This window comes from Crotalus tigris, unplaced genomic scaffold, assembly GCF_016545835.1.
Source record: "Crotalus tigris isolate CLP2741 ecotype Arizona unplaced genomic scaffold, ASM1654583v1 scf7180000019259.915256, whole genome shotgun sequence".
NCBI classification, from domain to species: domain Eukaryota; kingdom Metazoa; phylum Chordata; class Lepidosauria; order Squamata; family Viperidae; genus Crotalus; species Crotalus tigris.
In genome coordinates, this window is record NW_024097459.1 from 390,762 (window position 1) to 407,550 (window position 16,789).

The 16,789-nt window shown below is 37.8% G+C and overlaps 1 protein-coding gene across 6 annotated transcripts in view; it reads left to right on the plus strand.

The window, feature by feature from the left end:
• Positions 1-16,606, plus strand: part of GUCA1ANB (GUCA1A neighbor) — a 57,209-nt gene extending 40,603 nt beyond the window's left edge. For 3 of the 6 annotated variants that reach the window (XM_039361377.1, XM_039361378.1, XM_039361375.1), the window contains 3 exons: positions 8,970-9,026; positions 15,144-15,207; positions 15,763-16,606. In XM_039361377.1, coding sequence (XP_039217311.1) covers positions 15,808-16,173 — 366 coding nt within the window. In that variant the 5' untranslated portion in view covers positions 8,970-9,026; positions 15,144-15,207; positions 15,763-15,807 and the 3' untranslated portion in view covers positions 16,174-16,606. Of the gene's footprint in view, positions 1-8,969; positions 9,027-10,246; positions 13,091-15,143; positions 15,208-15,762 lie in introns of those variants that run through there. The other 3 variants (XM_039361379.1, XM_039361374.1, XM_039361376.1) reach the window with 3 other exon arrangements.
• The last annotated feature ends 183 nt before the right edge of the window (positions 16,607-16,789 follow it).

Here is a 16,789-nt window from a genome sequence, read left to right on the forward strand (position 1 = left end):
GGGCCAATCTTCAGAAACTTCTAAGTAGTATAGGGAACAAAAGAGAATTTCACTGAATAATGCTTTATGATCAAACTTAAGATCAAACAAACTTACATGTGTTTGTTTAGGGATTGCCTAAACAATCCCTATTGCCTTAATCTATTACAACTGCTGGCAGTTTACAGAATACTGTAATTAAAAAAGCAAAGTAAAAACAAACAATTTAAAAACCCTAAGGACATACTCACAGCCTGGTTGTCATTCATTTAATCCTTCCCAAGCTCTATGAAGCAATTTCATGATAGCCTAGACTTGTCTCACTGTAGATATGGTACTGAGAAGAACTCCAGATGACCAAGCAGCACAATAGGAGTACAAAAAACAGCATTTAGTCACTGTTTTTATTTGCCCTTTTCTTTGTAGAATCAGAGAATTGTACAATTGGGAGTGACTTTAGAAATTATCTAATCCAGCCTCTGCTAAAGCAGGAGCCACTGAATATCTCTGAGAGATGACCATCTGGCTGTTGTTTAAAGATCTCTCTATGGCAAAAGTGAATTCTCTATATCAGGAGTGTCAAACTGCCGGCCCATGGGCTGGTTTCATCATACGGAGGCCGCACCCACCCCAGCTCTGGCAATGCAAATAAATAAATAAATAAATAAAATCATGATACGTCACATCACGTGACAGAGAGTTTGACCCCCGTGCTCTATATGATGTGATAGCCTATTCTATTGGCTATCATCTTGTACAGGTAGTGCTTGATATCGCCACAATTGAGCCCCAAATTTCCATTGCTAAGCAAGTGAATTGCTTAAGTGAATTTTGTCCCATTTTATGATCTTTCTTTCATTGCAGTGAATCTGGCTTCCCCATTGACTTTGTGTCAGTTGCCAAGCATCTGAATTTTTACCATGTGACCATCAGGATGCTGCAATGGTCATGTGAAAAATGGTCATAAGTCATTTTTTAAAGTGCCATTCTGATTTCAAATGGTCACTAAACTAATGGTTGTAAATCAAGGACTACCTGTATAGTCAGGGAATACCTCTTGATGTCTAACACAAACTTTCTTCCTTATAGTTTTAACCTGATATTTCTGTTTTTCTTTTTTGAAGCAATAGGTAATAGGTTCAAACCCTCTTCTGTGTGACAACTCTTCACCATGAAAAAAAGATCATAAAAATGGGACAAAATTCACTTAATAACTGTCTTGCTTAGCAATGGAAATTTTGGGCTCAGTTGTGGTGATGTCACGCACTACGTGTACAAGTTGATAGTCGATAGAATAGGATATCACATCATAGAGAGAGTTCTCTTTCGCTATAGCCTTAAGATGACTATTATTATTATTTCTGTAGGCTAAACATATTTAAATCTTTTAGTCATTTCTCATAGCACTTGATTTGCAGACATGTTTACCCTCTTGGTTCCTTCTTGTTCCAATTAGTCACTTTCCTTTTTTAAACTGGTGTCTCTGACTGGATCTTAACTCTGTGCTTCTGTTAATAATGTTTCAACATAAATTTTGTTTTTTTACAATTGCATCACACTGCAAGCTCTTGTTTAATTTGTGATACAACAAGGATACCTAGAACTATACTTGCATTTTTTTCCTCCCAGGTCCAAAACTTTATATTTCTTTCTTTAAAATTGCATCCTATTGATGTCAGCTCACTGCTAAAACTTATCTAGATCTGCATAGAACCTCTCATTTTTCTCTAACGTCATCCAGCTTTGTGTCCTCTGCAAACTTTATAACTGTTACCCCAACTCCTTCATCCAAGTTCCTGATAACTCCAACCCCTCTTGAGATGTGATCATTCAGCCAACTGACTTCATCTAAGAGAAGTAGCATCTTATTGGTGTGCTGCCATTTTATGAAGGAAATATAACCCAAAATTCTATCAAAGACTTTGCTAAGATCTGCTATGTCCACTATATCTACAGCATTTTGTGACATATAAAGCTTTTTTCCTCAATGCACTTATTTTCAAGGAGTGCAGCAAAATGGTGAGTGAGAAAGGAAAATGATAAAACTATTTCTTCACTTTAGTGTGATAGCAATTTGGCAACTGCAAGAAAGGGAAGCCAGGAAAGCAGGATGAGGCAGTCACTCCTACCAATGGGAAAACAGACCTCTATTCAATTCCACTGTGAGTTTTAAAGCAGGATTTTGCAATTCCTCTGGAGCTGCAATCATGTGATTGCAATCATATCATCCAGCAATCAAGCTGGAAGTAAATTGACTTGGTTGCTCATTTGTGACAGGAGCACAGGTGATCCAGCACTGATGCCAAGGTGCCATGTGGTAGTATTCTAGAAGTCATAGCTAATGAGAAGAAACTCTTGCGACCATCCTTTCCTCAGCAGCTGCACTGTTCCTGGATGAATCTCCAGCTTTCTGACAAATTGGCTTCGCAAATTAAACTATGGCTTTATTTGGATCTGTGACACCAAAATAGGAAGTAAAAGAGGAACTAGGAACTTATCTGAGGAGTTGGGGAGGGATTTTTGCATCATGTGGCTGCGTGTTATCCTATTACTGGTTTGCCTATTTGATTAATTATGATTAGAGGCAGATCAATAGGATTTTGATTTATTTGCACATCTCAGGTTTAATTGCAAACTTTTCAGGTACATATATATTTAGATACAAGATGCAACCATGCAGGAAATTTACTGCAAATGCATGTGAGGCTGCAGTATACAACTTGAATTGCACCAGAGTTTCTCATACCCATATTGCAGCCATTCTGTGGATCAGCTTCCTTGTCCTGAATTCTCCATTACTGATTTCAGAAATGCAGAGAATCACAATGTTTTTGTTATGCATTGCTTCTGTAGTATGATAAAAATCCATCCGAGGTGTGAAGAATGGAACTGTTTTTGTGAGTACAAACATTCTGCCCACTTCCTTCTAAATATTTATCTTTCCAATACATTTATAATACAGGTTCCTGAGAAGCTGAAACAATGGGCAGAAACTAGCAAGATGGATTTCAGCATCTTAATGGTTTACAGGCTGAATTTGAACCAACAGTGTGATGCAACTGGGAAAATGTTATGATATCTCAATAATAATAATAATAATAATAATAATAATAATAATAATAATAATAATAAAGTTGGAAAGGATCTTGGAGGTCATCTAGCCTAACCCCCTGCTCAGGCAGGAAACCCTATACCATTTCAGACAAATGGCTGTCCAGTCTCTTCTTAAAAATTTCCAGTGTTGGAGCATTCACACTTTTGGAGGCAGGTTGTTCCACTGGTTAATTGTTCTAACTGTCAGAAAGTTTCTCCTTAGTTCTAGATTGCTTCTCTCCTTGATTAGTTTCCATCTGTTGCTTCTTGTCCTGCCTTCAGGTGCCTTGGAAAATAGCTTGACTCCCTCTTCTTTGTGGCAGCCCCTGAGATATTGAAACACTGCTATTATGTCCCCCCTCATCCTTCTCTTCATTAAACTAGACATACCCAATTCCAGCAGCCTTTCCTTATATGCTTTAGCCTCCAGTCCCCTAATCATCTTTGTTGCTCTTCTCTGTACTCTTTCTAGAGTCTCAACATTTTTTTTACATCGTGGTGACCAAAACTGGGTGCAGTATTCCAAGTGTGGCCTTACCAAGGCATTGTAAAGTGGTATTAATACTTCACGTGATCTTGATTCTATCCCTGTTAATGCAGCCTAGCACTGTGTTGGCCTTTTTGGCAGCTGCAGCACACTGCTGGCTCATATTTAAGTGATTGTCCACTAGGACTCCGAGGACCCTCTCACAGTTACTACTGTTGAGCAAGGTACCTGTACATTTGGTTTTTCTTGCCTAAATGTTGAACCTTACTTTTTTCACCATTGAATTTCATTTTGTTAGATAGTGCCCAGTGTTCAAGTCTGTCCAGATCCTCCTGTATCCTAAGCCTGTCTTCTGGAGGGTTGGCTAATCCTGCCAGCTTTGTGTCATCTGCAAATTTGATGAGTTCCCCATCTATCCCCTCATCCAAATCATTGATGAAGATATTGAAGAGCACTGGGCCCAGAACAGAGCCCTGGGGCACCCGCTACACACTTCCCTCCATGTAGATGCAGTTCCATTGAGGACCACACGCTGAGTATGGCCGGTAAGCCACCTACGGAGCCATTTGGTGGTGATGCTGTCTAATCCATATTTTTCTATCTTATCAAGTAGTAGGTTGTGGTCTACTTTATCAAATGCCTTACTGAAGTCCAAGTAAATTATATCCATTAATCTAATGTGAAGATCAAGGAAAGCTATTGTTCCTCTATGTTGGTCAGACCACATTTCAGTTTTGGAATTGTTTTCTTCCTTGGCAAACAAAGTAGAGCCTATCCAGAGAATGGAAATCAAATATGACAGGATGACTGGAAGGAAAACTTTATGAGAACTGATTGGAGGTATTGAATATGTTTAAACTGAAGAAGAGGAAACAGAATTCAATGCAGTTAAAAGCAGGCTCAGTAATTTTCTTATATAGTAGAGAAGATATGTGCATGCCAATGTGCAGGTTAAATACCTATGAGAAATATGCAAGACATATTGCCTGGTATTTGCACTGTTTCATCAAACCTGTTTAGCAAGCTATATTATACACACAGGAGAAAGAAAGGAACAGAAATGGGAGGTGCCTTCTAAAAGAGTACTATCTTGAGGAGTTGGTAGAGACATGTACTAGGGCAGGAACGACTTAGGAAAAATGGAGAAAGCTTTTGATTTTTCACATTACTGGTGAGCTTTAGGGCTTGCTTACTGTTGTAAGATACTTTATTTTGTCATAAAATGGTATAATAGTGCTATTTGAGGATTTATTTCTATTGAACCAAGAGGGATGTCTACTACTCCTGATTGTTAGAAGAAAGCTATTATGTATTATTATCATTATTAATACTCTCTTTCTCCATCAAGAACTTTGAAGCTGGCAATGAATTGTATTGTGTTCCTATACCTCTCCAGGAACTCTTATACTATGAGGATGTTTCTTTTATGTAGTCTTTTGATTCATATATGGCATTTTCTCATTGCTTATGCTATCATTTCCCTTAGTGTGAAAGAGAAAAAAATAGAAAAATATAAAAAAAGCTGCAAAATTTGTTTTGATTGCATGTTGTTTAGCCAGATGGGCTGTAAAAGAGGGTACTTTTCTAAACCTTATTTTATTATATGAAGATATTACACAGTAATTTTGCTATACTCTGAATATATTTCCTTTTCAGAAAATAGCTATATAGTCTCTTAACCTTAAGTCTCATAAATAAATAAATAAACCATATCGATGCAATGGTTAAAATGAAAGTGGAAATAATAGACAATTGTAGGCTAGTTTTCACCGCTCTTATTTGAATGGCTTATCCAGGTTCCAATCTATCGTTATTTTAGTTTGTGGCATATGGAACACACTAGTACATAAACTGTACAAGGCTTTGACAACTGTAATTTTGGTTTTAGTTTTGGCTGATCATTGTTTTTAATGTCTTGTTCATCATCCAGAATCCCTGGTTCCCATATAAACCAAATAAAGGAAGCAAATAAACAATAATGCTCCAGCTGGCCTTTTCCAAGTTTGGGATGTTGTCAAAGTACTGATAAAAGGGATGGTATTTATTTATGAAATTATCCCCAACCTCATCTCAGGCTAGAAAGCATGGACACATTAGTCATTTTACCCATCATAGTCCCATGTCAGTTTTCAATTGTCGTATAGAATGTACAATTCTTTCATCTGTTTGTGGTGCAGTGCAGGAGGTATGTATATCAGAGAGGAAGCAACATGAATATACTAAGAGACATTTGCATGTCTTGATTTAACAAATTCTATTTAGTACAAGGTCATCTGTTTTGTAACATGTTCTTTAAGGTAATCCTATATTTCCATGCCTTCAGTTATGTAAGATACTGGATTAACTCTAAAAATAGAAAAATCTGATGTAGGTGCTCTTCTAATATGCTCTTCCTTATTTATTTTGACTTGATTTTGAGAATAGGTGGTGAAATTTGTAGAATCAACCATTCAGAAGGAAACTTTTGGATGTTTTAAAATACTCCACTGTTTTAGGCTTTTTTTGCTCCCCATCTAAGAAATCTGTGCAATCACATTGCATTTCCACGTTTTGACATTAATTAGTCATCACTGTGGCAAAGTAAAACCTATATTCGTTAGTGCTGCTTTTCCACACAACTGTGGAATGACAATATTAGACATTATAAATCATTAGTGGGGAAGAAATTGTTTGTTCCTTTGCCCATTACTGTTACAAACCTTTAAACCATGGCATATCATAAATAATCCAGAGAAAAGAAGTTAGAAAAACACCCATAGTCAGCTCTTTCAGTCAAGATGTGGTTGGACAAGTTAAGGCTTGCCTGTCATCAGGAAGTGTCAGTAATGCTAAAGCACAGCCTCAGAATATATGTAGCAGTGATGTTAGGACATCTGAGCATATGCAGGAAACATTTTTCTCTGAGAACTGAATAAAAGGGTTTCCTGTCAAATAGGCATTAGACATTGGCAATTGCATATAATATTGTATTTGCAGGCTCATTTAGGACTAGGATTGGTGTATATCTCCATTCAATTATCAAGTCATATGTTAGAGAACAGTAACCTTTTCAAAGCTTCAATTCCATTTGTAAGAGCTCCCATGATTCAAATCCTCTGGTGTGAAAGTCACAAGATTTCAATTATCTCATGGAAATCACCAAAATATTATTATAGATGATTTGTCATACCTGGTTAGCATTTAGGTGGGAGACTTTCAGGAAATCATAGGGTAAAAGGCTAGACTAGGAAGTTGAAAAGACATCCTGAAAGAAGACAACAACAAGCCACTTCCATTTTGTTGCAAAAAAATAAAATAAAAAAACCCCTGTCATGATGGGTCTATAAAATTACTTGGAGTCAAGCTGAACTCAGAAACTTCACCTTTTAATCTGCATCTGTGTTGACAGAACCTTGAGGAAAATCAGGCTGTTTGTGTGATTCTGTAGTAAAGCAAGATCCTTGGGAACAATTCAATGTGCCTAAGTAATGTAGAAAAACATTGTATCAGCAATCAATGCAACCCTAAACTTTTGCTTCTAAAAGACAGGAAAAAGGATGGAGAGAGAAAAGTTGGTTGAAATGAGTGACTGACAAGGGAACAATTCATCAGAAGTTCTCCAATCATAATTCAACAGGATTAAAAATATTCTTTATCTACAAATATAATTATGACCTATAAAGAGGTACCTCCTTTTTATATAAAAATGTAAATGTAAAGTAACTCAACTCCCATCTCTATACCTATTTCTATAAATTTTCATGTTTCCTGGAAGAGACACTTGGAATACTGCATCCAGTTTTGGTCACCATGATGTAAACAAGATGTTGAGATTCTAGAAAGAGTACAGAGAAGAGCAACAAAGATGATTAGGGGACTGGAGGCTAAAACATATAAGGAACGGTTGCTGGAATTCGGTATGTCTAGTTTAATGAAGAGAAGGATGAGGGGTGGCATGATAGCAGTGTTCCAATATCTCAGGCGTTGCCACAAAGAAGAGGGAGTCAAGCTATTCTCCAAAGCACCTGAAAGCAGGACAAGAAGCAATGGATGGAAACTGACCAAAGAGAAAAGCAACTAGAACTAAGGAGAAACTTCCTGACAGAACAATCAGTGGAACAACCTTCCTCCAGAAGTGGTGAATGCTCCAACACTGGAAGTTTTTAAGAAGAGATTGGACAGCCATTTGTCTGAAATGGTATAGGGTTTCCTGCCTGAGCAGGGATTGGACTAGATGACCTCCAAAGTCCTTTCCAACTTTATTATTATTAAGATGAAACATCTGCAATTTCCCCAGATACTGTTCACTAAAAAGAGGGCAGTTGATTTCTTTGTCTTACAGTTCTGTACAAACTGTCTTGCCTTTATAAGACTGAAATTGGATCGGTTTGCTCTCCATGGAAGGGGCCGCACCAAATGCTTGTTCTGTCCAAAACAAAAAATAAAACTTTTTTCTTTCCAAATTTCTAAACCTAATTCCAGTTCTCATTTTATGTGAATAGAACTCAAACTTGGTTATGTGTGGATTTCAGCTTCCAGAATCTCTTAGCCAGCATGCTTTCTGTGGAATTCTGGAAATCAAAGTCTACGCATCTTAATATGCTAAAGATTGAGAAATTCTGGTATAAAGTTTGATGAAACTGACCTCTCCTACCAGCACACTCTTTCCTAAAACCAATCTTCCTCTTCCTGTGCCTGAAGCAAACTATTTGTTCAGCAATTTCTGACTCTGGGCATAATTTTCCCAGGACTGTTGATCAGTAACTGCTTCTTTAACATCATGCGTTAGAATCAGGCAAACAATAACTTCCATGGTATCTATCTTTGTTGTCCGTGTGATATCTTTGCCTTTTGATATTTTGCTTGAGATATATTTGTCCTATCTTAGTCTTAGGTCTAACTATTTCATAGGATTGCTTTGCAGGCAAAATGGTGGTTGGGAAGGAAGCACAATCATTGCCTTGAGCCACTCAGAAAAATAAAGGTGTAGTATCAATAAATCAAACAAAGAACAGATATAAAAATGCCTATAAAATGCCAATAAAACAGAGAGGGAATTTTGTTTCATGACTATCCTACACAAAACTCTACCAGCACAGAACCTGCTACCTAGTTTAGAATGTACATTAACTTATGTTAGAAATATTGTAAGAGCTAAATACAAACCACCTTTCTATTCTGCTTGACAAATCAGTTTTCTGCCCAAAGCACTTGAAACAAACAGGAATGAAACAACCTATCTAGTTCTTCTGTATCAGAAGCCCTGATTATTTCTTTAATGTGGCAATATTCAGTTCCTGCATCTTTCTGCCTTGTTTTGTTGAAAACTTTAATACAACAAAAGACAAAAATATAACATGCACAATAACATATCCCTCTAAATATTTCACATCATAGTGTGAAACTAAATATGTTTGTTTTATACCAACAGCCGGTTTCAAAATGCTGCAGTACAAGACAAAAACAGATAACTGGAAAGCACTGAAAGGTATGAAGCCTAAGCTAGAAAATGTGAGGAAAAAAAATGTAGTCAAGTGATTCACACACTGATGATAAACAAACGTTAGTAATCTGACATTTAAGTTTGCCACCCTCAAGCAGTAATAGGAATGGTCTCTCTGACACAGTAATTCTTAGAGGTGTTTTCTGATGACATTTGGCTGACTTACAGCACTTTTGCCCAATAGCAGGAGTTGCTTTTTTGTTGATATTTCTTTAACTACAGTCTGCTACAGGATGTGTCCCTCAAATTCTAGGAAATAAATTTTGCATTTAATGTGTGCCAAGTAACATTTGGTGCTAAACAAGTCATGGGTGATCCAGTTTGTGTCAATGATTAGTTGCTGTTTGAGGACAATATTTCAGTTGGTTTTCCAGGTTAGAAAATTTTTCACCCTATTTTTATATTTTTCTCAGCTTTTTATATTAAGAGAGGGAAGTTATTCCCCAATCTTCATTTTGCAGTAAACCAATTTCTATAAAGATAGAATCTAATGCAGGGTTTTTCTTGCTGATGTAGAGGAATGAAGACAGGATAATTTCCATATTCAAACACATCTAATTTCTATATGCTCTAGTCTATAGTCATATGGGCACCCTTGAAATCTGCTTCTTATTTTCCTTATGTATTTTCAACAAAACTTTATGGGAAATCAAAAATCAGAACATTTAAAACAGAAACGTAGATGATTTTCCCAGAATAGAAGTTATATTTCTCAGATTATAACGAAGGAAATAAATGTCATAGGAGAATTAGCAGTTGTAATGGTAATGATGATTTTGATGATGATGACTACGCGTTCAAAAGTAAAATAAAATAAAATAAAATAAATTGATTAATAATTTTGAATAAATGTGACAGTTTATTTTTCCACAAGAGGGCAGTGCTCTAAAAACCAAAAGAGATACTTAACATTAATATTGTCTGATCTCTCATTTGAATTGTGTGTATTCCATGTCATCTAAGAAGTAAATATATGGGGGAATCCTGTTCATCTTAGTGAACTCTCAACCATTTTAGAAGTGGCATGTAAAACCTGAATAACAGATAACATTTTTAGAAATGTTTTGCCATAACATAATACAATTGGAGATACTATAGTAGAGGCATTTTGAGTATACCCAGTCACTTTGCTTTGCATTCTCACCCAAGTGAAGCTGATCTGCATGCAAATGTCAGTGGATACCAGCAGGAATGGCATCTAAAAAGCTGCTTTAACACATTGAAAAAATGAAGCTTCATATGTACTTTTCATGATTCCTTGAAATGGAAACACCCTGAAATATAGTATCATTATTACTTCTCTAGAAAAGGTTGAACAGTCTGCAATGTCTGAGAATTTTCCCTATTAGCTGCCACATTAGAACTCATTTTATCCATGACAATTGGTAGGAAAGAAATTAAAGAGTGATATTGTGATGACATTACGTGATAAATGTTAAGTGTAATGTCATTATGGGAATGGAAGAACACAAGATGAACTTAGAGATAGTCCTGCACCATGCTCAATGTTTTAGTAGTGGAAGCTAGAGAAAAATACATTTTTTAAAGGGGTGGGGTAGGAAGGAGATTAAAGCAAAGTCATTATGACATGTTATCTCTGGATATGGATCTAATTACCATGGAAATCAGAGAGCCTATTGATTTATGAAACACAATACTTCAAGTTATGCACACATACTTGTACATATTCACAAATCTGAATATGTTCAGAGATGAATATGCCCGGTGATGACAATTATGTACTTATTGGAAAAAAAATACAGCAGGGAACTTATATAATAAAATCACAGCACTCCCTTTCCTGTAAGTATCTGTTATGACATGACGCAAGTTATTCATGCCTCTAACTCACATGAAACTCAGCTATGCATAAACATTAATTGATGGATGCCTGAGAAGGGTGTAGTCTCTTTAAAAAGATTTTTAAAGAATGATAAGCTGTCACAGACAACTAAGCAGGAACAAACTATTGATATGGCATTCCATCCATAATCACACAATTATACACAGGAATTTTTAATTGTGGGGAGACAAACTCAGAGGCAAGCTTGTAGTTCTACCCTTCTTAAGTTTATGGAAACTTTTTGGCAGCCAAATTAATCGATAATTGCATATAAATTATGACAAATAATTATAAGGGTATGCAAACTATAAGAATATATTTTTGCCCAATATATCAGTTCCTAGGATTCTTGCCGATATGGCTGCTAACAGCTACAGTCTTCCTGTGTCTGGAGGAAATCAGGTGTCAGCCCTTTGAGATAGGCCAGGTCAGGAAAGTGATATCACAAGAAATACAGAAAATATTTTATTGATACAGGCTTTACAAACAGAATCTTGAAAGCCTGACACAATTTTCTCTTCTCTCTCTCTTTCCTGTAACAAAGACAGTCAAGATGGGTGATCTTGAGTTTCTTTTTCATGCTTTGTTTTCACAGGCTAAGTTCATGTTTTACTTATGATTGCCCTATATCTATTTGCAGCAGTTTAATACAGTTGTCGTAAGCTATATTGCCCATCAATTCATCTCTCAGGGCACAAGCAGTTTCTTAATTGAAAGTTTCTCGAAGCTTATGGACTGTTGCTCTGAGAAAGATAGGGTTTCTCAACTTTGGCAACTTTAAGACACAAGGAGTCAGTTCCCAGAATGCCCCCAGCCAGCATGGAATTCTGAAAGTTGAAGTCCACACATCTTAAAGTTGCTAAGATTGAGAAACAATGTCTCAAGGTGCTGGACTAGGAATGGGGAGGCCTAGATTCTAGACCTTTATTAGGCATGGAATCCAGCTGGGGGACTTTGGCCAGCCATGTCTTCTGTGTCCTAATTAGGGTCAAGGTCTGCACTCAGTAGTTTGCAACAAAACCTCTCATGCCTCATCTGCTGATAAAATTTACTAAGCAGGACAAGTGCTTAGAAGAATGTGTATTGTTGTTCTGGTCTGTCCTCTGTCTCTCAAATTAGCTTAATCACCCAAAAAATAATGACTGGAAGAGCAGTGCAGGAAGTTTCAAATAGATAAATGTGCTTAATTCATTTGATATCATGACTTATCTAAAAATTGTAAGATTCATTTGCTGCCCATTTCCTTCAAAATGATTCTTTGAAATTTAGTCTAAGAAATAGTGATTGATAAGACAGGGGAAGAAAGGGGTGAATAATTGCAAGGCATGCAAAGAGAGACCCCAGGTTAGCTTTCTGCGCTTGCCTTTTGCTGGAGAAGAATATTGAAATGTTTATTTTATGTAAGCTATTTCTGTTGCCAATCATCTCACCAAAAAGACTCTAGACGGGCGCCCATACACACACAACAGCATTATTTACAAAATGGTATTCCAAAATAGTAAATCTTAATGTCAGTACTGCCTCGCTTGTCATACAAGACCATTGCTACTGCTTTCCCAACACCATTTAGGGCCAAAATAGCGGGGAAGGGAGGGCAAGGAAGAGCTATAAGGAGCGTGCCTCGCCCTCCCCCTCGCCCTCCCCCTCGACCCCAATTTCTTGACGCTTGAAACCAGGACTCGGCTTTAGAATTCGTATTTAAACAATACCGCTGAGCAAATGCGGAAGGGTTAATTGGCTAACTGCTTTCTGATTCTGCCTGGCGCGGCCTTCGCTGCTGGGACAGCAGAGAATGGGCTGCTCCTAAACAGGAAAGGCGTTTTTTCCTTCTGAAGTCTCAATCGCTTCTTGACTTTCCCGCAACTGCCACGTGAACCCAGCAACGCCCAGCCGCTAGCTTCCCTTTGCAGGAACAATCCAGCTCTGCCTCGCCAGCTGACGCCTTTCCCCAGTCACAATGATCCAGATATGGACCGGGAGGCGCGGAGCGGCGCCACCCGCAGCTGCAGTCAAGAAGTGGAACTGGACGGTTCAGGTCATCATGTGTCCGGCAGCAACGCCCACCTATTCCCTCCTCTCTGCCGGCTGCATTTTCCCAGGAGCTTAGGAAGGACTGGAGGAGGAGGAGGAGGGGCGCGGTGCTCACGTGGAAAAGAATTGCAGCGTGACGCCAAAGGGGAACCCGCCGGGAGGGATTCCCTCAGAGGTAGGAGTCGGCTGGGCTTCAGAGGACGGGGCGGGGCGCGAGGAGGGGAATCCCCCATTTTATCATAATCCATTTGTTCAGGATCCAAGAAATCCAGTCTGCGAAACCCCTGAATATGCTGCAAAATTCCAGCCACTGCAGATTTTGGCAATGTGACTGGGAGAACAAACTGTATGGACTGAATAATAAAACAATGGCCTGATATTCGAAATGAGAAGCAGTGAACCTGAAAGTTAGTTTATAGGGTGGCTGTGTCAAAAGCTATCTCCTTCATCCTCTTATCCAATTAAAAATCACTTTTCCTAATGTCCTCCACATGCTGAGACCCAGGGTATCATATTGTGGAAAGTTGGCTAACTAGCACAAAAGTATAATAGCAGAGTATTAGAATCAGGTTGCTTCATATTAAAGGATTCTAAAAAACAGAATACAGATAGCCTCGACTTACAACAGTTTGTTTAGTGAACATTCAAAGTTACAACGGCACTAAAAAAGTGACTTGTGACTGTTTTTCACATTTATCACCATTGCAGCATCCCCATGGCCATGTATCAAAATTCAGACACTTGGCAACTGACTCATATTTATGATGGTTACAGTATCCTACGGCCATGTGATCACCTTTTGCAACCTTCTAATAAAGAAACTCAGTGGGGAAGCCAAATTCACTTAACAACTGTGTTAAAAATTAGAGAGAAGCAAATCTTCAATGTTCCTCTGGGAAGCAAAGCAGCTCCTATCTTCATTGCTCAGTAGCAATGGCTTTGGGCCAGTCTTTGCAAGGCATGTTGACCAATTGAGGTAGAGTAGTATGACCTTGGCTCTGAAAACCTGTTCACTAAGTCAAAGAAATGCTCAACAGCTCATTAGAGAAAAATGTTTTATCAAACTGAAGTGACACATTCTCTTAGGACATAGTCTGTAGTTTTTTATTTTCCTGTCTCAAGGACTTGGGGAAGCAGACCACCAATTTCAAAGTGTTGTAGTCAGTACTCATTTGGAGTAGGTTCTGCAGGCTATGAGAAGGGATTGGGGACTTCTTGACTCCACAGATTGATTTCACTTGGAAATATATCATGTACCGTATTACAGTATAGTGTACTATAGACCAATGTATAGTGGTCTTACAAAATAGTGTAGACCAGTGTTTCTCAATGTCAGCAACTTAATGATGTGTAGACTTCAACTCTCAGAATTGGGAAGATTCTGGAAGTTGAAGTTCACAGTTGTTGAGTTTGAGAAACAGTGACCTACACTATAATCTGCATTTAGATTGTTATGCTATTAAAACTGAGCTGCTTCATTAAAAAGATCTGTATTCTTTAACATTGTTATTTAACAACAACAACAACCTTTTCCTGTGAAGGGTGGCTGACGAAAGGTGTCTTTTCTCTAAACAGAAAACACCCAAACAAAACCCGGTTATCTTGTTCTATTTACCCCATAAGGTTTTACTGCTGTGTTAAGTAATTTTCCTTGTTAGAGGATTAATGGATTTATAACTTAGTGGACAGAACTAGATTTAGAGAGCTGAATTAGTGCAGCCTAACAAGCTCAGAGCGTCATGGAAAGTAAAAAACCATTAATAAGGTTTTATAATAACGTCAAGGACCATCATGTTTAGAATGCACAAATAAACAGTTTCATTAACTACTGAATAAATCATTTTTCATTCAACAGTCTCTAGGAATGTAAACATCACAAAGAAGGACAGGTTGACAAATAAAATATATCAAAATGTGACAGTGTAATTGAAGCTCTGCACAGTTTTGTGGACATTATATATGCAACACATATAAAAACTAGCAGAGATTCAATCACACATCATGGCTGCCATCTTGACTTTTTTTGACCATATGCTATGAACATATTGATTCATACTTTCAATCTTTTACTTTCTGCCTGGAACGGCTGAGCTGCCCTGCATCCTTTCACCTATCTCTTACATTGCAATAAAAGTCAGAAGCTAGAGGCAAGCTTGGGAGATAGATGGTGGATAGATGGTTTATTGTTGTAGTGGAAAGAGTTTGATTCATTGTTGTTGTTTTTCCAGTAGGGGAGCATGACTGCATGGCCTCTTCTAAAACGAAAAACCATTTTCAAAATTAACTGGAAAGGTAAGAGAGGAGGAAATAATTTTTAAAATTGTTTTTTTAAAAAAACAACAACCATAGTGCTTGTAGATTTATAATCTGTTGAAAAATATGGGGTTTTTTTATTTCTGTCATAGCAGAGTACAGGCTACTGGATAGTGTCTTTATGGGGCATAAAACATGAAAGGCCAAGAACCAGTAAGTTAAAGTACAGCACGAGTAAAGATGAGGATGGAAATCTCATCTTTATTTTACATCTCAAAGTGGTTCCCCCCCCCGCCATTTTTTTTTCTCCCTAGCAGTGGTTATTTTTAATCAGTTTGTTTCAGACTAAAAATATTCCTCCATTAGGGGAGAAATGGATTTAAAAATCTTTGGGAAAAGGGGTGGGTGGCTTGTTATTGTTAAAATCCCCCTTGCTATGAATTCAGGCTAACACAAATATTCACAGGATTCTGCTGCACATTTTTAATGTGGCCTTGAATTTGGGGACAATTATCTAGCCAAATGCTAATCCTGTTGCTTGTTGTATAAAAGGGAGACTAAATCTGTCCCCCCCCCCGGCTTTTCTCTTTACAGACTAAGTTATACCTGAAGACAAGGTCTTAAGTCAAGCCTTGCAAGATGGCACAGAAGAAAGGGGCTGCAGCTTTGCTCAAGTCACCGGCTCCTGCATGCAAACCCCAAAAGCAGTTTCCCATAGCTCTGGGCTACAAGATGGATCAGGCTTTAATTTCTGAATATGTTCCTATGGTCATACATTCAGGAGGACTTAAGCCTGAGTATCTTAGCTTTGCCTTCTATAACCCTAATTACTCCAATTCATACAATCCATTTTACACTTTACAAAAACCAACCTGTGGCTACCGGTATTGTCGAGACACTGACCACCGAAGGAAGGTCATGGATATTGAGAGAGTAAATATTCCGAAATGGAGAACTATTGTGGGGAAAAAGCCAGGTGTGGCTTCGGAAGGCTCAAAAGTCTGAAACAGCCGTGCATTTCTCCTGAGACTTTCCTAACAGCATTCTGATTCAAAATCTGAACTTTGTCATCCTCCAAGCATGTCTAAAAGGAGATGCTGTGGGGGCTTTGAAAGAAAGAGTTCTGCCTTATAGCAAGAGCTTCTGGAACCAATAATGATGGAATAAGTCAAGTCCTACAAGAGAGCCACCTTACTTTGGCTTTGAAACATCTACAGCTGTAGATCTCCCACCAGCCAGAAAAGCACCAAAATGAAGATCAAATGAGCAGATACTTTTCTCTCTGTTGTTTTGTTTACTACATATATTTATTAATCCCAGAGAAACAGGGAGAACTAAAGCTAAAGCAATTTAAGATTTGCTTTGTCCAGCCAAGCATAGTTCCAGATATTACAATGAAAGAACCCCCCCACAATACTCCCCATTCTATTCTATGAGTACACACACACACACACACACACACACACACACACACACAGAGAGAGAGAGAGAGAGTTATATATGAAAACAATGAAATGTGAAGCAATATATGCAAGGCTGAGGAATGTGTGTGCAAGATAGAACAGGATATTTTCACAGATTATTTTAATTTTATTTTCATTCGTAGATATGTATTGGAAAT